The sequence below is a fragment of the Cornus florida genome, unplaced genomic scaffold, assembly GCF_030987335.1.
Source record: "Cornus florida cultivar Cherokee Brave unplaced genomic scaffold, ASM3098733v1 CherokeeBrave_3.0.0_Hap2_Chr07, whole genome shotgun sequence".
Classification (NCBI taxonomy): domain Eukaryota; kingdom Viridiplantae; phylum Streptophyta; class Magnoliopsida; order Cornales; family Cornaceae; genus Cornus; species Cornus florida.
The window spans coordinates 80,863,870-80,889,524 of NW_026775577.1; the positions used below are offsets into that span (position 1 = coordinate 80,863,870).

The 25,655-nt window shown below is 37.4% G+C and overlaps 1 protein-coding gene across 1 annotated transcript; it reads right to left on the reverse strand.

Annotated features, from left to right (window-relative positions):
• Positions 1–904: 904 nt before the first annotated feature.
• Positions 905–24,441, reverse strand: LOC132267339 (alternative NAD(P)H-ubiquinone oxidoreductase C1, chloroplastic/mitochondrial). Its single transcript, XM_059768492.1, has 11 exons — positions 24,261–24,441; positions 23,932–24,137; positions 13,784–13,879; positions 12,037–12,103; positions 11,737–11,920; positions 11,373–11,466; positions 11,042–11,254; positions 4,169–4,567; positions 3,916–3,992; positions 1,379–1,482; positions 905–1,280 (listed from the first exon to the last, which is right to left on the reverse strand). The coding sequence occupies exons 1-11, from the start codon at positions 24,307–24,309 to the stop codon at positions 1,141–1,143; spliced, it is 1,629 nt and encodes a 542-aa protein (XP_059624475.1). The 5' UTR covers positions 24,310–24,441; the 3' UTR covers positions 905–1,140.
• Between the last annotated feature and the right edge of the window lie 1,214 nt (positions 24,442–25,655).

Below are 25,655 nucleotides of genomic sequence, written 5' to 3' on the forward strand. Positions count from 1 at the left end.
TAAATTAAATTTGCTATAGATTATAAGTTTGAAAACTGCACCTTTTTTAGATAAAGGAAAATTTATCAAAGTTTAAAAATTCTACCATTTTGAATTAAGGAAAATTCACTATATTCTAACGATATTTAACGTCATTTTCTCTCCCTCATATTTGTCAAAAAAAATCTTCCCCCTCCCCTCTTTATTCCCATCTTAAATAAGTCGCGATGGTGTTTCTCTTTTAAAATGTCACGTGTCAATTTGCGGCGAATTCAACTTAAGATAACTTAGAGAATAGTTTACTTAGAGGATCCAAGTCCCTTCCTTAAAATCATCTCTCCCCCTCTGATATTCCACTATACCTATCCTTTCATATAAATTGTCTCCTCTTTCCTTGTTTTCCTTTCAGGAGTTAAAAATGCAGATTGGGCTGCAAGCTACACTGTTTATGGCTCCAGGGTTGATGGATTATTACATGAAACCGACGCAATCCTTCTAAAGTTAAACCACACACATATATATATACATACGTGTGTGCGCGCGCGCGACACTGTGAGAGTGAGTTCATCTTCCTTGACCATTCTAAATTTCAATCCGCAAAGCTGAGCCAAGAAAAAATGAACTTACCCATTCAAATTCTTTTATGTCATTCCCCATCTGCAATCAAGTAAACAATACTTGGCTCCACATGATGAAGAGGATCCTCGTCCATACTAGTGATTCTCACAATGATAGAAGGATTTGTCCGTTTTGAATTATATATATAAGACTGAAAGTCGAGATTCATATATATATAATATTAAATAAGAAAATAATATATATTAAAATAAAATAAAAAAAAAAAAAAACCAAGCATCATTTTGCCATTGTGCCACACATCACTGGTGTGGAGAAGGTAAATCCTCACTGGTATGGAAGACAAGCATTGTTCCAATCACCAATATGGCCCTTGAAAATGTGGCCAAAACGAACAATCATCTATAACCACTTTGATCAACTATCTTCAGGGCCTTGGCAAAATGGCATATCAAAATTTTCTAGTATATCATCAAAATATTGATTGAAAGCATGTACGAGCCATTACATTATAAAAAGCAAATCGTTACTTTCACAGATTCATCTGCTCATAGGAAGAAAATTACATGATTACAAACAATTTATCTAACCGCTTGAAAGAACCTTGGTAAGGGTACCCTGCAGTGATGCAACAGAATCTACAGCAGACTTCATCAGCCAACTGATCCCGACTTTAAGCCGATGCTCGTCTGTAGGTAATCTGATCAAGTATGCTATTTTTCTTGCTGCAACACCACGAAACCATAGAATGAAGGGAAAAATCAAAATGTGATGAAAAAAGAAAGGGGCTAAAATGAATCCAAGAGGGTGGGTCAATTTTTACCAGCATGACCAACAGGACCCTCCAAGGTCAGCCCTTCAACAAAACTTGGTGAGAGTGCAGCATCATTTCTCCCAAGAATCATCATCTCACCTAAATTCTGAAATCTGGCAACCGAACTGGAATAGTTAAAACACCATTGATGCTTGTTTAAAACTAATCTAATGCACATATATTTAGTTATTTCTTGAAATACTAGGTCTCTAACACTAACTAGCACTAGAAAACTATTTCAAACTCCAATCACTGTTGCACCAATATTACATTTGGGCTAGGTGGTTTCTTCCTGGGAAACATTGAACTGCGTTTAAAGATTATGTCCAAAGACCTTTGCACAAACATATCAGGTGCATACACAAGCACACCCACACATGAGCACATCCCCCCCCCCCCCCCCCCCCCCCCCCCCCCACACACAAACATATAATGTAGCACCAAAGCCTATGAGAACATAGCAATCTTGATTAATCATATCTCATGATACATATTGTTATAAATTCTATTCAGTGCACATACATTGTAGTATGAAGATAAAACATGAGCACAGGCAAACTCGTGTCGGTAATAAATATTCTTAAGGCTACAAAAATAGACTTGAATTTTGGACAACCTATGCACATAAAATAAACAATTCAAGTTATAAAACATTACAGACATCAACAGATGATATAAATGGGAATTTTTGTGCATGGTTCCAACATACACAACCATTAACCACATTGAAATGTATAGTGAAGCAGCCATCATTATCAAGAGCATAGATTATACCACAAATCTCAGAAGATCTGATATGTCAGTGCATGATCCATGAGAAGCAGTTTTTGCCACATAAACTAGTAGTTCAACCTCTCTTAACACAAGATGTTCTGATGGATCTCCTTCATTGGTTTGGATCCTAACATATGGCCTATTAATTAAAAATCCTAGATTCTGAGAAACTGAATAACCTCATTTAATCATAAATTAGGTGTCACAAAAAAATGCATTAATTATAAGTTGCTTATGGTTATGGCTCAGTATTGACAACAGGTGTCACTATGAAAATATGCACTGACGACAATGAACTACTTATTAATATAAAGTAACAACTTATTTTCCTTTTTTTTTTTTTTTACTTTTTATTTCTTTTTTTATTTTTTTGCTTTTTATCAAAACATATCTCTCCGGGCACTCCAAAAGTGGGATACTCTTTTTTATTTTGACAGACTTTAACCACAAAACTCAACATAAGAAAATTTTTAATTAAGTTTTTTAGTATGGAGATTTTTCTCAATATTAGTGTATTTTTTTCGTTAGAAATTTTTTTAAGAAACAACAAATTTTATTTTTTTAAACTTAGAGTTCATTATATATTGTTTAAATTTGTGAATGTAATTCCATTTAAGTACCATCAATATATTTATGTGTTAGGACAGCAAAAATGCACGGATACCAAGATCCAATGAAAGCTAACAAAGCAATCACACACAAACACAGGGTATGACGTGGTTCGGCCAAGATGGCCTACATCCACGAATGAGAAGAGATTCTACTATGATTCGTAGAGATATTATAGTAGTAGAGTACCAACACCACGTACATGTTTTTTCACCATGTATCACTCCACAAGCCTATCTCCTCACTACCAGTGCCGCCGGTGTTTTTGGCACTCTACCAATCCATAAACTACCTCCACCATCAATTCCCTCATGAAACTACATCTTTCTCAATCTCATAAGTCTCAACTCATAACCTACGTACCTATTTATAGAGTGCAAAACCTAATTCGACAAGGATTACAATTTCTTAGGGCCCAAAACTTGCTTAACAAGAAATTTCTTAATACAACTCTAAAATAGAAACCTAATTAGAGTAGGAATTTGAGACACAATTCCCAACATCCTGATATCTAAATCTCGAATTTCGTAGCTGTAACAAAACAAAAAAGTCAATGAGGTAGGTCTATAGTAAGGAAAATGATAAAGAAAGTTCAGCAACTTGGCCAAACTTTATTTACCTAAAAAAAAACCCAAACTCTGATCAACCATGCAATATGCAACCGAGCATTTAGCTCAAATGGTATCTCCTTCTTCCCCATGGAAGGTTAAAGAGGGTTGAAGTCCCTATTGGAGCAATAGTCAGTGTGGGCACATGAGTTGGGTGTGTATCTTACCTATCCAAATAAATGTAAAAAAGTTATGCATTATAAACGAATGGAATGGCCTAATATGTCCTTGTGAGGCACTTTAGTCTCGCAAGTAACATATTTTTGTCTAATATATGTAGTTGTTAAAAGGTGTGCCACAGTTACTCCTGCTTTTTTATATTACTTTCAGTTTTTAGTCGATTACTCATAGCATATGCAGCATATCATGGGATAAGAGTTAAGAATACTGAATCACACCAGTACTTTGTAGAGACAAGACCTATATGCTTCAAACCATGTTTTTGATTGCCATGAAAATACTAATTTATTTCTTTTTTTTTTTTATAAGTAAAATACTAATTTATTTCTGAAAAGGAATGCTTCAGAAAATTGAATTTGTGTTTCAGTTTGCAACCTAAATGGCAACAGAGGCCTGTTATTGATTGCAGCCCATAGATTCCAACCGGCAAAATCTGCTTGCTGGAAAGCAACCTGGAAGAATATGAGAACACATCATCAACGAGGAGTGATAAAAAAGTGACAACATATATATAACTATGGAAGGGACCAGGAAAGTTCCTAGCTGATATCAACAAAAATGCATCACCCATAATATTAGGATTTTTTTTTTTTCCCCCTAAATATTAGGATATTTGTATTTATTATACCTGTGCTGTGGCTGGAAGTATCCTTCCGTTCGAGTCCCTTAATGCTGAAGAATCACCAACTGCAAATATGTGTGGGTGACCCTTGACACTCAGAGTTTCATCTGTCTCTGCTTGTCCCCTGGAATTAAGAGGCAGCTCATGAGGTTTATCACAGGGTTCTAATTGAGGAAGTAGAGGTTTAGAGCCAACAGTCCATAACACTAAATCTGCTTCCAGAATTTGACTTTGTAAGCTTCTTTCAGCAGGCTGCAGCTCCAGAATTAGTTTTTCAGCATCATGAACTGCTGCTAAGTCATAATCTGCTTCCCCGTCCTTGTTTGAAGTTCTGAATTCACCAGCACTTTTAATGCAACGGACAAAATAACCTAATAATAGTTGAACCTTCCTGGATGAAAGAACCTGGTGGCAAATAGCAAAAAACAATAATTTTTTTGATACCTATGAATGTCACATTGCAAATGAAAGGTGAGAATTTAGAATTATAATAAAACCTGAGCTCTCTAAATGAAGAGAAAATCTTCCATAATTGGATGCACTGAGACTGAAGAAGAAAATGAAAGCTCCCTTTATATGTGGAATCAAATTTCTTGTCACGGGCCCAAGGTTTTGCCCAACACTCTAGCCAAACACATATAGACCAACGCATTGTGCACCTTGTGACGGGACATTTTTTTTTTGATAAGTAATAATTAAATAAAAAGGCGTTCAAGAGGGGAACGCGTCCCTTATACAAAAGTGGAACCGGGGTCTAAGGCCCCAAAGAATCCAAAAAAATAATTAAATCATTGGAAGAGGAACAAGACTTCCTCTTCATGTAACTAAAAAGAGAGCGGATGATGTGAAGTTTCAGCGTCGCCGTGGACAACTCTTTCCCTTCGAACATTCTACTATTCCTCTCCTTCCATATACACCACCAAACACAATGTGGTAAATTCTCTAGTAATCGCAGACACCACTTCTCACTCGGCATCCTCTCCAAGCATGAATCAAATCCTTAGAATGACGAGGCATAACCCAATGCATACCAAACAGACCAAAAATAAGATTCCAACAATCGCTCGCCATAGGACAATGCATGAGAATATGATCAACTGACTCACCATCTTGTTTGCATAGGCAACACCAGTTAACAAAACAGTTACCCCTTTTCCTTAAATTATCAATCATCGGGATCTTACCCCATACAGCAGTCTATACAAAGAATGCCACCCTAGTTGGAGCAATAGAACGCCAAATGGTCTTCCACAGAAAATCAACGATATCTAAATTAGATAGACATTAAAATAAGGAACGAACTTCGAATAGACCATGGGCAGAGGGACTCCATGTCAAATCATCACTGTCTCTACCAACTGCCTCCTGTCGATACATCAAATCCAGAAAAACACATACCTCATCCAACTCCCAATCCTGAAAAGAATGTCGGAAGTGCACATCCCACGTAATCCCACTACTTCAAGCCGATAACAGTCAGCTACGTAGGCATGTCTATCAACTGCAATACCGTATAATCTGGGAAATGAACTAGATAAAGGTTGGTCTCCATACCAAAGATCCTCCCAAAAACGACCACATCTGCCATAACGAACTTTGAATCTGATATGAGAAGAGAAAGCATCCCATCCCTTTCAAATGGATTTCCACACCCCTACTCCTCCCATGTGAGAAACCGGACGGGTAGCCCAACCACCACTATCTTCCCTATACCGGCAGGAGACAAGCCTTTGCCAAGGATGATGTCTTTCCCTCCCGTACCGCCACAACTATTTACCCAAAAGAGCTTGATTAAAGGGAATCAATCTTCTGATACCAAGACCACCCATCTTCATGGGCTTGCAAACTTGTTCCCAATTAACAAGGTGATACTTAAACTCTTCGCCTCTTCTGCCCTAAAGGAAATCCCTTTGAATTTTTTCAATCCTAGCAGCAACAGAGCATGGAATTTGGAACACAGATAAAAAAATAAAATAAAAGTGGGAAGGCTCGATAAAGTGCTCTTAATAAGCGTTACTTTCCCCCCCTTAGACAAGTATTGCTTCTTCCATCCTGCCAATCTCTTCGCATACCTTGTGACGGGACATTGACCAGCCTATCTCAATTTGTGTTCTCATGCCAAAGTTCACTTGGTATTGTAGTGGCGCTCGTCCTCACATGGTCAATTCCTATTAACTTAAAAACCTTCCTCTTGGGCAATTTTGTGAGAAAACTTCATAAATTAAAACTAAATTGCAATTAAAAATAAAGACTCAAAATATATCAATCGTTTACTTGCTTGCATTCTTCACAACTAAATAACTTGCAAAATAAAGACAATATTATATCCGGTGCACTATATCACCATAAAGATAATTTAAAATATCAATCAATTATACCATCTCTCCCCCTTTTTGTCACAAAATTGACAAAACAAGCATTATTAATACAATCAGCTATGAAAGAAAAATAATAATTCTGAAAAAGGAAAAACAGAAAGCTAATTCAAGCTAAAAAATAGCTTAAACACCCACAACTCAATCCCAAAGAAAGGGAGAGGTAAAAGCTGCAGCAGCAGACAATATATATTGATAATACGCAAAACTGCTGATTACAACTTGGACCAACCTTTTTATAAGACACAAGGGATGCCTTAGCAAAGATTTAATCCTACCCTTCATATAAATGTAATCTAAAGGCTAGTATTCTGTCCAGCAGAATAAAGAGCTAAAAATTGACAAAACAGCCCTTAAGGCACATGACTTATAAAAGAAAACCAAATTGACAATAATACCCTAACTAGAGCTTAAGGAAAACATTAAAACATAAAATTAAAACAGATTTACGATCCATAAACAATGTTGCCCCTATCAATGCAATTTCAATTTATTCTTTTTATGATCTTCGACTGTTTGAAGAAAGTCATCTTGCATATGCGCTGCATTGGTTCCTCCAGGGGTGAGAAATCTCGTCCTCAAGTTAGAAGCAAATTTCCATGATGAATAAAAAATGTGAGCATGGCGTTCCATCCCTTCTTTCTTCTTTTCAGAACTCGAATCAAATTCAATAATCTTCTAATACTAATAAAGAACACATTTTCATAATCAACATGGATTTTGCTAGATTTCTTTGTAATTGGGTAGATTTGCAAAATTCAGTGGAACACGTATCCTAAAGTAAAAAGTTTAATCAACTTTAATTTTTGTTCCAACACACGCCCAACAGTTGTAGTGCATTCCACGAATTCACTCCAAATCATAACATAAAAGTTAAATCCATTATTTTTCACCTCCATGGATCCAAAAGCTTTATGATCCAACACATTTTCCAAGCTATGTAAACTTTTTTCAGTGCTCGAATCTACAGACACCAAACAATAGTCAGACTTGTATTCTTGCAAAAATTCCGTTGGTGAAAGGTTAGACACTTACTGTTTCTCCATTGCTACTGTTAACACCACATTCTCATATAGCTTCCTTCATGTTGAGATTCTTCTTTTGTAGCTTCCTTATCAAAAATCTCTAATTGATCCCAATCCGTAGACATTTTTGTCTCATAAGATTCAATATGTGGTTCTTCATAAAAAATTGGAGACTTACTCCACTCAATGAATGGTTCTATAGTAGTCGATATTATGAACAACCTTGACTCATCATTTATTGAATCATTCTCCGAACCATGATAGAACTTTTCCAACCATGGCTCCTCAATATCGACAAAAATATTGTCATTGGACTCGTCATCGTTATCATAGATAGGTTTCTCTTCTTGTGGCTGTTCTTCTCCTCCACCAATATATCCTACAAATTCAGGAATTTTCACCTTAAAGTCACCACCTGAACACCATTCTTGAAATGGAACAGGTGCTGGTTTGGGTGTTGCATTTATGCAAAAAAGATTAACAAAAACCTCTTCCAGATTGTCCTCCTTAGATTCGACGCCATCTTGAGAAGGGGCTAGGGTTTGCGCAACGCGCAGGGCTAAAGCTTCAATCTGCCTTCTTAGATCTTCTATCACAGCAAGCACTTGTTGATCAACAGCTGCGTTCTGAGAGAGTGGGTTTCTTCCCCTTGGTGGCATGTCGCAAAACCAAAGAGAGATATCTGATAACCCAACACAAAACCACTGGACCAGAACTTGCTCTGATACCAACTAATGCAATCAGCTATGAAAAAAAAGAAAAATTATGAAGGGGGGAAAACAAAGAGCTAATTCAAGCTAAAAATAGCTTAAACACCCACAACTCAATCCCAAAGAAGGGAGAGGTAAAAGCTGCAGTAGCAAACAATATATATAGATAATATGCAAAACTGCTGATAACAACTTGGAACAACCCTTTTATAAAACACAAGGGATGCTCTGGCAAAAATTTAATCCTAGCCCTTCATATAAATATAATCTAAAGGCTAGTAATCTGTCCAGCAGAATAAAGAGCTAAAAAATGACAAAACAGCCATTAAATAGTCACATGACTCACTTAAAAGGCACATGACTTACAAAATAAAACCAAAATGACAATAATACGGTAACTAGAGCTCAAGCAAAACATTAAACATAAAATTAAAACAGATTTACAACCCATAAACAATGCTGCCCTATTAATGCAATTCACTCTAGTCTTCTTAGGATCTAACTCTTTGAAGAAAATCCTCTTGCATTTGCGCTGCATCAATTATTTATAACAATACACCAATGCATATATAAATAAGGTATTTCATTATCATAAAAGAAATATTTATTATTTTTCATAAGTAAAAGAAAATTACAACCACTAATCCAAAATTGTAGAAAAGCTCAACTAAGTGTTATTGACCAGTCAAAGTGCACTAAATAATTACTGGGGGCTCTGACATCTCACAATGCGAGTGGTGAATTTGACCTAGAGGAGGAGTTGAGTAGGTCGTATGGATTTTTTTATAATTATTATTATTCTTCAAAAATCACTAAAGGCACTAAACTAAAGTGTCTGCAGAAAGCAATTCTGCTCAAGGTCAGGCATTGGTCTGGGTCAAAGTATTGCATTATAGTCATTCAGATTTCATAGTGAATGGAGGTCTTTGTGGTTTTCTCCAGTTTAAGTTTTCCCCTTTTGAAAAAAAAATGCCTTTTACTTTATTCATATATATCCAATGCGTTTGATAATCATCTAAAATAAAATTTAGTTATTTGACTTATCAAAAAACATATATATAAATTTAAACTAAGATAAAAAGACCGAACAAGACTATTCAACCTGTAAAGAGCGAAATGCTCGTGTCTGTTGGAGGGTGACCCCCCTTTGTGTTTGTTGGAGAATTTGGAAAGAGCGCAATAAAAGATCTTTTGATGGGGAGGAAACCTCCATTGGGGCGCTGAAATTTGCTATTATTAGTTCTCTTTTTAGTGGGGTGAGGGTGAGCAATTGTATATCTTTAAATGAGATTGTGGACTTTTTGGGTTCTTTGGGTCCATAGGGTTTTATTTTGGTTTGGTTGCTTGTATATCTGTTGGGATGCGTTCCCCTTTTGAACGCTTTCTAATACATTTTATTTATCAAAAAAAAAAAAATTTCCTGAAATTTTGTTAATCTGTATTTAAGGGTTTAAGGTATTCCAAGAAATGATTTATATGTTTCCAGTCAATTTTAGTAGGATCATCTTAGAAACATTACTTTAATGAAATTGGACTTGAGATTGTTACTACTGGCAACCCTTGTGTTTAAATTTAAAAAATGAGATAGGTGGAATATGGAACTATACATAGTAAAAGTTGGAGGGAGATCTCTAATGTAACACATGAATATAATATATATGCATACATGCTATATATATATATATATAGTACAGCACACATGCTTGGGCATGTGATTTGGGATACAAGTGTGCGTGTGTGCATGACAATTGTCAAGGAAAAAGATGAAGACAAGTGATTTTGAGGTATATTATACATATTGCACATTTGTCTCAAATAAAGGTGCATGGAGGACACATGGCACAAGGGACCACAACACAACTATATATATCTCTACAAAAACACTTGTCTATAACATATGTGCAAGGAAGATGCATAATTTAGTAATTCTAAAAGCTTTCTAGAAAAAGCTTTACTTAATGCACGTGAGGGGTGGGCAGGCAAGAGACATGTTGAGTCTAGTTGCATGCGTATGTGATGACACTTGTATTATACTTTGGACACTTGGCATAGCATGCATCTAAGAAGTTTGACTTGCTGGGTGCTTCCCGCTTCCACGGTTGATTTGCTTGAGGGTTGGAGAGGGTGTATAATGGAAAGCCGAGTCGGGGATGCGTGGAGGGCCACCCCCCTCTATTTATGGTGGGGTTTGTGGCATGAGAGAAATAGGATATCCTTTGATGGAGAGGAGTCACCTATTTGGTCTCTCAAATACAACATACTTCTTTATTCTTTTGGGTCAATGGGACAAATTGTAAATCTTTAGATCATCTTTTGGAGTTGATGTGGATAGTTTGAAATTATAGTGTCACTTTGGGCGTCTTTGTATTTCTTTGGGTTCGCTCCCCTTTTGAGGGCTGTTTAATGAAATCTTACTTATCAAAAAATTAATAGTAATAATAAGAATAAGAATAATTAATTAGGGATGTTTCTGGACATTATTGACATATGTCCAAGTGTGTCCAATGTATTAATGTATTATACACTGTCCAGTACAACCATGGCACCTCTTCGGGAGGTATCCACACTTCATAGAATTTTATTCTAATTAGGGGATGAATTGATATTCCAAATATTGTTGGACTCGACAAGGTTGGGAATTTAAAACACAACTTTTTAAAGAAAAACTAATGGGCATCATAATTTTGCAGCAAGGAGAATTAGTTTTATTAACAGTGTCATTTCACATTTTGAACCAACTCTCATTATACATAGAGGCAGATTACGTACTTTTAGGGCAGCTTCCCTGTTACCAGGTGGGGCAGTTGGTAAGATTGTGGTATCCACATTAATTGCTTGTACAACTCCTTTATCTTGCAGTCTCTCTGCTACTGTTGCAGCTAACTCCACTCCAGAATAACCACATCCTACAACAGCCACACGGATTGGAGAGTCTTTACCAAAGTTCTTCCGTTCCAATGTTCTCAACTTCTCATCAACCTTCTGCAACACAGCAATATCAAGATGTAAATGCAGTAATAAATAAATTTAAATGGATGCTAATTACGACCACCCAAAGATATCACTGAATAATTTAGCTTTCCTATGTTCAAGTACTAACCAATGCATCCTCCAGAGTAGAGAAAGGCAATGCAAACTCTAATGCACCAGGTACAACATCTAGTTTGGCTTCAGCTCCTAAAGCAAGTACCAACCTAGCTGCCCAAGTCCAAAAAATGTAAAATCAGCAAGAACAAATCAAGCGCATAAAATATTAAGAATCAGAATTATACAGATGCTGACATGGAGATTCAGAAATGACAAACCATATCCATATGGATTGCTGTTAGATCCTATTTGCTTAATTAAGTGACTTAAGTCAATATATGATAAAACAGAGAAGAGTAATTATCTCAGGTTTACTAAAAAACTAAAACATTCTTATAGGAAACTAGAAGAGTTGAATAGAGGCTATAAAATTATACCAGTCATACTCAATAACTAGACCACTTCCCAGATGCACAGATCCTCCACAGCTAGATCCTGTAGGCCCATTCATCCCCATTTGATCAGAGGGATGTATAAGTTTCACCCTGTCTTGGAAAAATTGCACACCAGTGTTTTCTAGCAAGTCTAAGAAACGTGGAGCAATTTCCCATTTATCTACTTCTGCATTTTGGTACAAAATAAAATCATGATCAGGTAAATTATCATTAAGGTAAAAACTAATTGGGGTACAAAAAATTAATGAACCTATCACTTTTAAACCCAATATACAACCCTACCTCCAGACAGAAGCTCGTATAACATTGGCTTGAAAACAAAGCACTCAGACTGGTCAACAAGAAGCACCTGGTCCCAGTTTGAATCAATATCACGTTATCAGAAATTGAATTATCGAACAGTGGCCAGCATAATTTATGACATTGAAGTAACCAACATAATGTTTGTTTACTTCTTTGAAGTTCTTCTATAACCTGTGTCTATGGCTAGTGCCCAAAATTGCATATGATGCCAGTTCAATTTGTTCTACAATTTTTCGAGAACAGTTGACAATGAGTCTCTCCAAGTATGTATACCATCACTTCGCAGAATGTTCAGAGTGTGAGGGATGGCCATAGACCTTCTTCACCATATCTTAGGCTTTTGTGAGAAATTACACAACCTATTCCTTCCAGCTTTTTAGGAGGTGATCAAGTTTGTTACCCTAGTAAAGGTGTGAAATCTCTCAGGTTGTAAGAAGTTGGTCTCTTTATTGCCAACAGTCCTACATTGAGCTTGTCACAAATCTTTGTTCTTTTTTTCCTAGTTGGGCTTGTTACAAATCTTTCTTTCCTGGGTAATAAAATTTAGTTCTTTTCACCAAAAAATCTTCTTTTCCAACCACACACAAGCTCATCTAAATTGTTAAAGTCAAAATATTCCAGCACTTGAGACATTTGACATGAAAAGCTTGTGATGTGATGGAAGCATTAAAGTGAAAATCAGCAAATTTTGTCAAGGGCATAATGCACCTAAGCAAGGTGTCATGATGACATAAACACTGGAGTGGTAACATCTTTTTTCGGAAGTTACTGGGGTGATAACATTTGTGTCTTTGTTTTGAGCGAAAAGGAGGCAGAGGGATTAGCTGCGTAAGCCCAAACTAAAGGGGAAAACTAAAATATTCTCTCCTTTAACTAAAACAAAAACCGGGTGAAGATTGTCTATATGCCATACTCATTAAGATAAAGGAAAAATTGTCAAAGGATAACATTAAGACCAAACATGTTTGATGGCATGAATTCAAATTGTGGCATTGTTTGCAAATATGGAGTTGAGGTCAGGTGTCAAGAATATACATTGTTTCGGTGTTAGGTAATTTGCGTGAGTAGCGCAGTGCGGAAGCAGTTATGTTGATTAAGTTGATAACAGTGCTCTAATGACCTAGATGGTGAATAGGTGAACTTGCTTGATTTTTGTGATTGAGTAATTACCCAAAATGATTATCAATTGCAAATCCACAACCACAAAAATATAAACAATAAAGTAAAGCGAGTAAAGTAGAGTTTGAGAGATGACACCGGGTTTTTGAGCGTAGAAACCCTTGTTGGCTTGTTGGAAGATATCCGACCAACCGGGATGAAAACCACGGAGACTTTCAACGCTTGTGATTTCTGGTGGGCGGTACCCTTTTGTGTTTTGTGGTGTGTTTGGAAGGAGATGAATAGAAGATCTTTCGAAGTGGATGAATCTTCCATTGGGGCTTTGAAATTGTAAATCTATAGAGGAGATTGTTGATTTTTTGGGTTCCTTGGGTCCATGGGACCTTTTCTTTGAAATATACTCTTACTTAAAAAATAATAAATAAAAAAAAAAGAAGCAATGTATCCAAAAATATGCGAACTAGAAAGTTTGCGATTGTTTAACAGCAAATAAAATTATTCATAAGAATGCTAATAGCATATGAAAGAAATACTGTCCAACCTAGTTGAGAAGTTAATTAGTCAGAAGAATAAGAAATATAAAAGTTCACATGTAAATAAAGCTTACCTGAGGTTTCTTGTCATCCGTCCATACAAGTGATTCTAATCTTAAGGCAGTATAAAGACCTCCAAATCCACCACCTAGTATGCATACTCTTGGCCTCTGTGAGCAAAATACTACAATTATTTCAACATATGATCACTCTATTTGTAAAGTTTTCAACACTGTATTTGTAAAACCAAAGTTATAGGAGCACATAATGCAGTCTTCTTGAACGGAAACACAAAAATATCCACCCAACAGAAAGAACCTCAAATCAATGCTCTGTTCAGATTTAAGAATGTAACAAAAAATATTAAGAAACTACCATCATCTAAAATGCATGCATACAAGAGATAGCCACCAAGTGAATTTGCGAAAAGAATTGCAGAAAGGGAAAATTTACGTAGTAAAAAGCTTATTATAATTGTCAATATTACAAGATATATTTCATATGATTCAGGGGGAAAAATGATATATTTCAAATTTCCATCTTGTGAAGATATATTTTAAACTAGTTCATGAAAATTCAAGGTTGAAACATGTAGCCAGAAACTATCACCATATGATGAAGTAATACTTTTCAGTAACTGTGATAGATAATGCCCTCAATAGAGGAACCCATGGTATGATATATCAATAAGAACAGACATCTCTAATTCAAAAGAGTAGCCAGATAAGTGGCCCAACACTACAGGGGCAAGACTGGGGTACACTACTACATCGTTATAAACTCACGTATTGGACTAATTATCCACAGAATGAAGGTGCCAGATAGCTTATTAACATGGTAACATCTAGTTGGTTCTTCTGGCTTACGTTACATCATTATAAACTCCTATTCCTAATACTTCTTGATATGATCTAGAAACATGGAACCAAATTCAGCATTCATCTAGGGTGGGGTTTATGCAAAAGGTGAGGGTTACGTCATATCATGTGCAATCATTCTATACATATATAAATGAAATGCAAATATATGTATATGTCCATGCAATCAATAGAGGATCCCCACTCATGAGAACAAGAACAAAAATGACAAATGCTAACACATGAAATCTGACATGCAAAAGCTCTACTTAAGTTTCTGATTCATTTTTTCAATATGAAATGGAACCTAAAAGCCCACTCCTTATCTTTAGATTCCATGTTGGCACTTAACCACTATTCTACAATGGCTTAGACAAGTTATACTATTTCCTTTCACAAAGGAAGTGCATAACTTAAAGGGTAAATAACACTGACCTCCCCTGAGGTACGGACAAATTAAACATAGGTAGGCCGTTGAGCGTTTATTACTTTGACCTCCCCTGAGATTTGGGGCGTATGCTCAACAAAACCCCTAGTGCTTTCTTTCTGGCACAACTAGTGACCAAATTTTATAAATTGACAATTTTGCACTTTCTTGTATAAAATGCAATATAATATATTATTATAATATAAGGCCATTACTGACTTTTTATACTCAAAGTCACTTTTCGGCCTACAGCAAATGAATTTAGAGTGTGCTTGTCCTTGTGGGGGAGGTTCAATATGTTGCTTCTCTTGCTGCGGTTTTCGGGTGTGGGGTGAGTTCCTTCCCTATCTCTTATCTGGGTCTGCCTTTGGATGCTTCATTGAGGAGGGTGGGAGGCTGGGATCCTGTGATTGAGCGATTTAAGAGAAGATTGGCTAGGTGGAAAAAGTAGTATCTTTTGAAGGGTGGGAAGGTAACTCTCATGAAGAATACATTGTCGAGTCTTCCAACAAACTTTCTAGCTCTCTTCCGGATTCCTTCCTCAGTTGCTGGAAGGATTGAGATACTTCAATAGAATTTCTTTTGAGGCGGTCGGGGGGGAGGAGTTCAAGTATCATCTTGTCCGTTGGGAGCAAGTCTGCAGGCGTATTCAGTTGGGTGGTCTTGACATTAGGAGGCTGGTCCCTTTCAACAAGGCTCTCCTTGGTAAGTGGTTGTGGAGATTCGGTGGCGAATGGCATCATATCTAGAGGAGGGTTATCTTGCGCCGTTTTGGAGAGGAGAGAGGTGGGTGGTCCTCTAGTCCAGTTAGATTTGTTGGTGGTGTGGGAGTATGGAAATTTATCCGGAAGGACCGGGTTGATTTTCTAAACACATTAGATTCAGAGTTAGAGATGGCAGGGGATGTTCGGTTCTGGGAGGATTTATGGTGTGGCGATCGCCCGTAGTTGTGTTATTTTCGTCATGCCCTGGTGGCCGACTGTTAATGGCTTGATAGTGGTAGGCTCACATGGGATGTGCGATTTCAGCGTTCTTTTCAAGATTGGGAGTTGAACGATGTTTCTGGCTTGCTGGATTTTTTGTATAGATAGGAGGTGGATGGCAGAGGCTCTGATTCCTAATATGGGTGCCCTCTCCTCAGGGGAGGTTCGAGGTCCATTCCTTGTTCATTTGCCTCTCCCATTTTCATGTTCTAATTTCCCTTGGAAGATGTTTTGGCGCTCGAAGGCTCCTCTCATAGTGGCATGCTTTGCTTAGAGTGCAATATGGGTTTAGATTTTGACCATGGATAATCTAAGAAAGAGAAGACAGATTATAGTGAATTGGTATTGTTTGTGTACGAGGGGTGGAGAGTCCATGAATAACCTTCTTTTTCATTTCATTGCCCGTGGCTCACAACCGTTGAAGCATTATTTTTGGTTTGTTCGGAGTCCAAAGGGTTATGCCTCGATCTTCGAGGGATTTGATTGATGCTTGGAGAGTGAAGGGGCCGTATTATTCATGGACTTAATCCGGCCCAACCCACACCCAAATGGACTAAGCACCAAATCTCTAGCCCAGTGAGAAGAGAAAATTGGGCTGGACAAATAAGCAGTCCACAAAAGGAAGGAAGTACGGTGGCCCGGTTCAGACCAAAGAAGAGGGAGAAAAAAGCACATCAACCATCAACTTGGGAAAGAAGGAAATAAATTACGGCATAAAGGAGATATATAAATAGGAAAGGAGAGAGAGAGAAGGTCAAAGTCCTTTGGGGTGTAAGAAAAACTTTCCGAGAATAGTAAAGGAATTTTCTTGTACCTACATCTGGCACCGTCTGTGGGAAACGAAAGAGGAGATCCATCGATTTCAACACTGAAACCATGACACAGCTCTGATCGGGAACCATGATCAGAGAAGGAAACTCGCATCAACGTAACGAGAACGAGCGAACCAGGCATGACGATCTAATGCAAGTCATCGAGACCATGCAACGGGAGAACACTGAGCTCCGGTCAGGGATGGAGCGAAGGGATGCGCCTCCACTCCCTCATCCGCTAGTGGAGGCTGAGAGGGTGGAAGTAAAGGATATCAACTAGCAAGTGGGCCAAACGGGGTTTGTCCATGTAGATCCACGGGGCCGAAGGATGAGGTGGAACGTGTCGAGGTTTGTCCTCCAGCACCGAAGGAATCGACTGCGGACCAGACATTCGATGAAATGTACCAGTCGGATCTGAGCACTCACGCTCAGAGGGCCACCAGAGAGCAACAAAGCTGCTCGGACATCATTTCGAACGGTTGAGTCGCCCTTTACAAAAGAGATCCTCCTGTCCCCGAAGCCTAAGAAGTTCTCCATGCCGATGTTCACGCTGTTCGATGGAACTAAGGATCCTACAGAGCATGTATATCTGGTCCAACTGAAGATGGCCCTGGACACCGAAGATGATGCCCTGATGTATAAGGTTTTCCCAACAAGACTTATAGGACCGGCGCTCAACTGGTTCAAACACCTGCCGAAGGGATTAGTGGGAAGTTTCCAAAAGCTCTATGACTTGAGAAGGACATATCATGTTTATTCACCATGCGACAACAAGAAGGCGAACGACTCCAGGCTTTCCTCACTAGGTTTAACCTAGAAATGAGCATGTTAGTCAAACAAAGTGGCTACAATCAAGGAGTAGTAATTACAGCAGCTATCTAAAAGGTAAGTCAACTAATCTAATCCCATAATTACAGCAACTTTATTTAGGGTAAATCAATGTTAGCTAATATAATCCCTAATTGTAAGGCATAATTATTGTCACTATTTACACACCCACCCCCCCTCTCCCCCGGGTGCCAAATTGATGCGGATTCTGATCAAGCATTAATTTGGTCGTTAGAAATTCATTACGTGGACGAGGTGAGGTAAGGCTTTTGTGAATGAATCTGCAAGTTGGTTCTCAGACGAAACATGACAGAGCTGTATAGAACCTGTGAGAACATGGTGTCGAATAAAATGACAGTCAACTTCTATATGCTTGGTCATTTCATAAAACACGGGATTATGAGCAATCTGTATAGCACTAGTGTTGTCAGAATAGAGGAGAGTTGGACCAAGAATTGGAATTCCAAGTTCTAGAAGAAGTCTACGAAGCCATATCACCTCGCTGCTAGCAGATGACATAGACCTGTATTCAGCCTCAGCAGATGATTTTGAAGCTGTTGGCTGTTTTTTGCACTTCCAAGAGATGAGTGATGACCCTAAAAACATACACCAACCTGTAGTAGATCGTTGTGTATCTTAGCAGCCAACCCAATCAGCATTAGCATAACAGCGAAGTTCCAAGGAAGAGGTTGAAGAGTAGAAGAGCCCTCGATCCATAGTTCCCCGAATATAACGAAGAATACGATGAACTGCAGCTAGATGGGGCTTATGAGGATTACTAACAAATTGACTGACAATTTGAAGTCCATATGGCCCACGCCTACTATTGGAGACGTGGGAAGAAAGATAGAATTAGGGCTTTTGCTTTTATAATTATTATTGAATTTTAGGGTTTTATTTATGGTAATAAGAATTTTAGGGTTTTTCTTCGATGCCTATTTATATGTTGGTTTAGATATTGTGAAAGCCAGCTTTTGATATTGATTATTGATTATTATTCAAAAATTATTGTGGTTTCTTCTCCCTCAATTCTGATTATTCTTCTCTTCTCTCTCATTCTGATTTCTTCCCCTATTATTCTTATTCTATTTCTCTCTCAATCTCTATCTTAACCTCTTTCTTATTTACTTGAATTCTGTTCTCGAATTACCCCTACCCTCTGCTGCATCAATTGGTATCAGAGCAAAGTTCCATAGATTTTCACAACAATCAAACCCACACTCTACTGTTCATAGCAAACAAACCCGTACGTTACCAAGAACTGTAAAATTCATACGCCACTGTCGGCCACCAGCACATTATACCATCTTCAACCCAAACACATTTACAAAACCCAAACCCAAGCCAACAGACCCAACCACCAAAAGTTGCAACCCATTTGCAAACCCCACATCACCATAGTCTGCCACTGCCGTTCACCTGCTTCATCATCACCAAAACCCAAACCATCCATAGTTGCTGAAACCATCAGCCCATACACAGTCCGCTGCTGTCACCATCCCCACACCACCAAACCCTAGCCACTGGACAAAAAACTCGTAACATCAGTCAAACCCAGAACCAATCGACAACCCATCAGGCCTCAATCTCGGCAACCCAACTCAGAAGCCAAATCAGAAAGAAGCCTTCGCCAGAAAGCAGTTGCCGGAATCGTGTCAGGTCAACAACCATGGTCGCCGGAATCCCCAGCATTTACCATCGCCATCACCGATCAGTAAACAAAACAGCATCTCGCTATAATCTCAGCCACAGTCCTCGCCATTGTCACTTTCACTGGAGTTTGTTAGGTCGCCGCCAGAATCTTGCCATCGTCGCTGGTCAGCCGTTGTTCTCTTCTTCATCGCTGCTCTCCTTCCAACCTCAAAGGGACTTAGGAAAGCAACATATTTTTTTATATATATATTAGTGTCAGGATTTGACCTGTTTGGTTACGAGCACAGAGTTATTCTAGTTCTGAAATCAGTGTAGAACTGAACCAGTTCAACAGTTCCAGCAGAGAACCAGTTTAGAAAAAATAATAAAAAACAACAACAACAACACAGAATTCCTACTTCAGTTCGAGCAGCTATTTTTGGGTAATCTTTAACACTTGGAGCATTCAATTGGGATCTACATTGGACTTCGGAAAAGGTACACGTACTTCAATTAAAATTTGTTATTAGTACTTTTATCCATTCGATTAGTATAGAAATTTGCAAAAAGGTCCTAACTTTAGAAACCCTTATCCAAGTCCTAGAATGATCAAAATCAATTAGCAATGTTTTGGACTTATTTTGCTTGAGTTCACGTCTGATTCGAACATGAATAGCGTAAACAATGCGTTAAAACCAACATTGTGCAAGTGAAAGCCAGTGCATATATTGAGATAATATATATATTATAATATATATATTATACATATATATTATATTCTTTTTCCTTTTCCCTTCTTTCCTCCTTAAATTACACCTTGACAGAATATTTGATATGAGAATATCATAAGAGAGATTTTAGCCAACAATAGAATATTGATTGAAGTGATTTATAGTATTGATTTCATTAATGTATTTTCCATATTTATCATCTCTATTCTTTCCTCTATAAATAGAGGTGATCCATTGTATACAAAGATTAAGAGAGAATATAATAAATAAAGATGATGTAGCCCTTTTGGCTTTGTGCGTGCTTCATTTTCTATTTATCTCTTCAACTTTAACGTGGTATCAGAGCAACGATCCTAGATCGTTTGCATTTTATTGGCTTTGTTCCGACCCACTTCCCCGGTTTTGTTCCGGCCATTTCCCCAGCTTTGTTCCAGCCCTTTACCGGCTTTGTTCCGAATCTTTTTCATTTTTCAGATGGATTACCCGGATGTCTCCCAGTGTTGCTCTGGCCCATTTCTCGGCTTTGTTCCGACCCATTTCCCCGGTGTTGTTCCGGCCATTTCCTCGGCGTTGTTCCGGCCTTTCGGATGCTTTTTGCTCCACCACCGTTTTCAACTATTTTCCGGTGTTGTTCCGGCCATTTCCATGGTATTGTTCTGACCTTTCAGATGTTTTTCTCTGCACCATCGTTTTCAAGATTTAATCTCCAAACTCAAGTTGGCTTTGAGAAACCCATCTTTGACTTTGCGGGAGAATATTGAGATAATATATATATATATATTATACATATTTATTATATTATGTTTCCTTTTCCCTTCTTTCCTCCTTAAATTAAAACTTGACAAAATATTTGATATGAGAATATAATAAGAGAGATTTTAGCCAACAATAGAATATTGATTGAAGTGATTTATGGTATTGATTTCATTAATGTATTTTCTATATTTATCACCTCTATTCTTTTCTCTATAAATAGAGGTGATCCATTGTATACAAAGATTAAGAGAGAATATAATAAATAAAGATAATGTAGCCCTTTTGGCTTTGTGCGTGCTTCATTTTCTATTTCTCTCTTCAACTTTAACAGCATATTCATTCCGAAAAAAGTTAGACTTGTGCAAGTTAAAGTTCCAACAGTGCAACTTTATTCTAAACATTTTTTGGAGAATGCGCATTAGACCTAACTTCTGAACTTTGTTGAGTAGTCAAACGAACTCGAAATTGTACGTATAATATATCGTAGGAAAGCTTATCGAGAATACTTTCTGACCATATAAAAATTAGACCAATGCAAGCAAAAAGTTAGGCCATTGCAAGTAAAAGTTCCAACAGTGCAACTTTATTCTAGAAATTTTTCGGAGATTACACGGAAGACCTCACTTACAAAATTTATTGAGTGGTCAAATGAACTTGAAATTGGGCATATAATATACCATAGGAAAGGTTATTGAGTCTACTTTCTATTTATATAAAAATTATAACTAACCTCCAAATACGAAAAAAGTTATGACTCTGGAATGACATATATGTCATATTTTGCCTGAATATAACACTCTATATAGGTATTGATTAATACCCAGTCAAATCATGTTCTAAGGTTTCCAAACATATTTCCACTGTTTAAATCATTTTAAAACCTTTTTGAAATTTTCCAAATCATCTAGGCCAAAAATATGAATTTTATCCATATTCAAAACCTAGGTCAAAGGTGGTCCAAATTATCTAAATGTTTACCAACCTATTTCCTAAGTTTTGTAAGGTCTCCCTTACCTTTTCCTTAAGTGATTGAATCTCATGAAGCACATTGTAGAGATAATGTGATCTAACATCCATCTCCCTACTTTAATCCTAATTTTGAACGCTATCTTCATTGGCTAGGTGACCACCAAAAACTCATGAACCCCAAGACACACATAATAAACATAACTCTAAAACGGAATTCATCAACATGAAAATATTATCCTTACAAAAAGATCTAATAAAGAGGGGCATATATATATATATATGAAACCATTTGCTAGAAAAATCCTTCTCATTTTATTTTTGTGATTTTTAACAATTTCAAAGTAGTAATAAGCATAAAAAGATCAAGTAAATACATTCGCTTGATAATTTTTACACTTTTTATCTTTTATGCTTTAGCCTCTATATTATCAGAACTTTTCAAAGAATGTTAAATACCTTATATTTTAGGCGTACTTTATAACCACGGACTAGTGAAGATGGAAGGAGGTTGAGGGGTGGGGGCTAGTGTTATTTATTGCTTGAAGTATTAACTAATAACTATCCCTGATCATATATTTAATGGAATAAGTACACATATTTTACAAATTCAATCATTTTTAGTTTTGCAAGTCCATTTGTCAAATTAGGTTAATAACATTATTTTAGTTTCTAAAGTTAGTATATTAATCTGGATTTAGCAAAATTAATTTGTATGACAATTAATTTTGAAATGTAATTAGCCTAAATGTAAAATACATGTATTAAATATTTGTGAATGCAAGTACAAATACAAGTAATTTGTATTTGTATATTTTTACAAAATTTGCAAATCTTGCAATTTTAAATTACACTTTGTAAAATTATATAATTTACATATTTAGTATTGAAAATTAAATACATATCTAATATTTATATTTAAAATAATAGATTCAGAGCGGGGGGTGGGAGGGTAATCCGACTGTGGAAAGACATTTGGTGTGGAGATCGCTCTCTGGCTCGCATTTATCCTTGACTTTTCAGGATTGTGGCAGACAGAGACGCCCTGGTGGCTGACTTTTAGCGGCTTGATAACGGGAGCACAACCTGGGATGTTCAATTTTCGAAGCATTTCAAGGATTGGGAGTTGGAGGATGTTTTTTTGTTTTTGGAATTGCTTTACCGTGAGGAGATTGTGGAAGAGGGTATAGATTCTTGTGTCTAGTCCCTTCCACGGGAGATTTGCTCTTAGGTCTTTCTACAGGTGTCTCATGGATGGTCCAGGGCCTTCTTTACCGTGGAAGGTAATGTGGCGATCTAAGGCCTCCCCAAGGTGGCTTTTTTGCCTCGACAGTTGTTCAAGGGAAAATTCTTACTCTGGACAACCTACGAACTACGAAGGAGGAATCAAATTATTGTTAATTGTTGTTGTATGTGCAAGAGAGGTGAAGAAACGGTCAATCATCTTTTGATTTACCGGTTTGATTGAGGCTTTGAGAGGTTGTACAACTTGTACAGTGGATGCCCAAGCCCACGACTTTTGGTGGGTAACACCTTGATTTTTTTGGTGGTGTTTATGGACAAAAAGGAATAGGAGATCCTTTGATGGAAAGGAGGCCACTCTTCTTTGTTCTCTTTATTGTTGGGTTTTGTGGAGAAATTGTAACTCCATGGGGAGAGTTTAGTGGTTTTTTGGATTCTCTCAGAGTTTAGTGGCTTTTTTGGCTTGTGTAGCTTTTCAGGCTGCATTCCCCATTTGAAAGCTTTCTAATGCAATCTTATTTATCAGAAAAATAGAAAAAAACTCAGTGCCATGTAATGAAATCAACCTGACCAATCCGGAAGGCTAGTACAGTATCAAAAACATTTGTCCAACAAAACAGATGTTGTGTTTGGAGCACCGAATCGGTGCCCTAAAATTGAAAATGGAAAAAAAAAAAATAGTTCAATCAAACATAGCTAGAATATCATTTCTTGTTAACATAATTTGGACTTCATATACGTATTTTTGAAATTAATGTATTTACTACTTAATTTTCATCATAAATTAAATTAATATAGTGTGACATTTTTTGATAGGTTCATTATGTGACGTGTCTTTTAGTATAAATCATTATATAAAATTGTTCAGTCTATAAACAATTTCCAGTAAGAGAGAACCACTAAGCAAAAATATAAGCAGATGCATAAAGTTGGCCCTTCGCAAAAAGAATCGATGAATTTAAGAAAAAAAATCACACGGGTGTCTGACCTTTTTATCAGGCCATTTAAAAGACCGCACCGCTGTTTCACCTTCAGTTATCAACACATTGTTCCCATCCTTTCCCGTAGAACCAAAATTAATAACGCCCAATCCATTCCTTGGAATGCTTGCGAATAACAATGAATTCATCACTGATTTATTAATATTTGAACCAACAAATACTTTACCCCATTGCTTCGCTCCTCCTGAAATCCCTGCAAAGAAAGAAATGGAATTATGGAAGATCACGTTTCTAATTTATACATATATATATAGTCTTGAAGACTGGTAGATTATGAACCATTCGAATAGCAAACAGCGCAAGAGAAAGAAATTACTATTGAAACGTGCAAATATTGGGGAAGCAGACAATGTAATGTGCGCCATTAAAGAAGGAAACGCAGTCACAGTGTGAAATTAGGGGTTGCCTTCCTACGACTGGAGAGACGGAGTGAGACAGCTCAAATGTCTTGTGGTTATATGTGACTGTATACCTTTGCCGGATCCAAATCGTCCCATTACTGTTCTCTCTCCCACTTGGTTAGAATTTGCCACGTCAACCATTTTTTTTAATCATTAGTTGATGATTTGTCTGGTGGATAAAAATCATCTCCGGTGAGAGACAATATTAGGCACCCCATCAGCATGCCAACATGCTATTCCCATCCAATAAAAAGTATGACATTTTTCCAACTTTTCAAGTCAGCTCCTACCATAAAGTTAACAAATAAAAAAATTAACTCCTTGTACTTTCTTTTTCAAACTTCATCAAAAAAAAAAAAAAAAAAATTTATTTCAAATTTCAAAATAATGATTGAAATCCATCCCACTTTATTTCTCTGTCCTAGTTACCCCCTTACTTTCTCTTTCCTTGTTGCCCTAAATGATTCAAAAGCAACAATCATTTGGTAATCAAGACGTGTTTGCTCGAATCCACAACCGAGACCCTAGCAACGGTCGTGGCGGTCTTCTCTTTGACCTCCGGCGTCAAGCTCGACGAGCACCGAGACGATCCCTTACGCCATCGCAATCAACACATTCTTGTCGTCCTGAAGTAACCCCAGCAGCGAGTCCAACGCCGAGTTCTTCGACTCGATGCTCCCAATCTGTAACTGAGTTTTCAAGTTCCGAGCCTCAACTCATATGGACTCCCTCTTCGATGTTGACGACGACCTCAGAACAACGTCGTCGTGTAGCACCCTGCTCTTGATCAAAACATCGGATTCTCTGATGTGCTGGTCCAACTTCGCCAAGACCCAATCGACGTCGTTCTGCGTCTTGAGCTTGCGTTCGAGGAGGGTCGAATTTTTGACAGGCTTTAGAGAGGGAGAGTGCGTCGGAGAGAGTATCGAAGACAGAATGGAACAGTTCTAGAGAGAGAGTTGGGAGGTGAATCGGCGAGGTCGGCGAGTTGAGTCTTGAGATCGGCGAGTTTGGTTCTGATTAAAGATCACTTGCCTCTGAAATTTCTGTGTGTGTTGTATCGAGTCCAGTAGTGATTGAAGAAGCTGATTCGAAAGGTTAATGTGTTCATTTTCTGGTTCTTTCATGGTGGATTGTGGTCTAAGAATATTGGGATTTTAACGGATATGTAAACATCGCCACAGCACCTTCTGTTATCATCTCGCGTGTGTGTTTAATTACAGGATCTGATGATCAGTCCTACAAAAATCTTTTTTTCTTCCACGCTTATTAATTTACATATGGCGTTCATATTTATTCACAACCGTTTT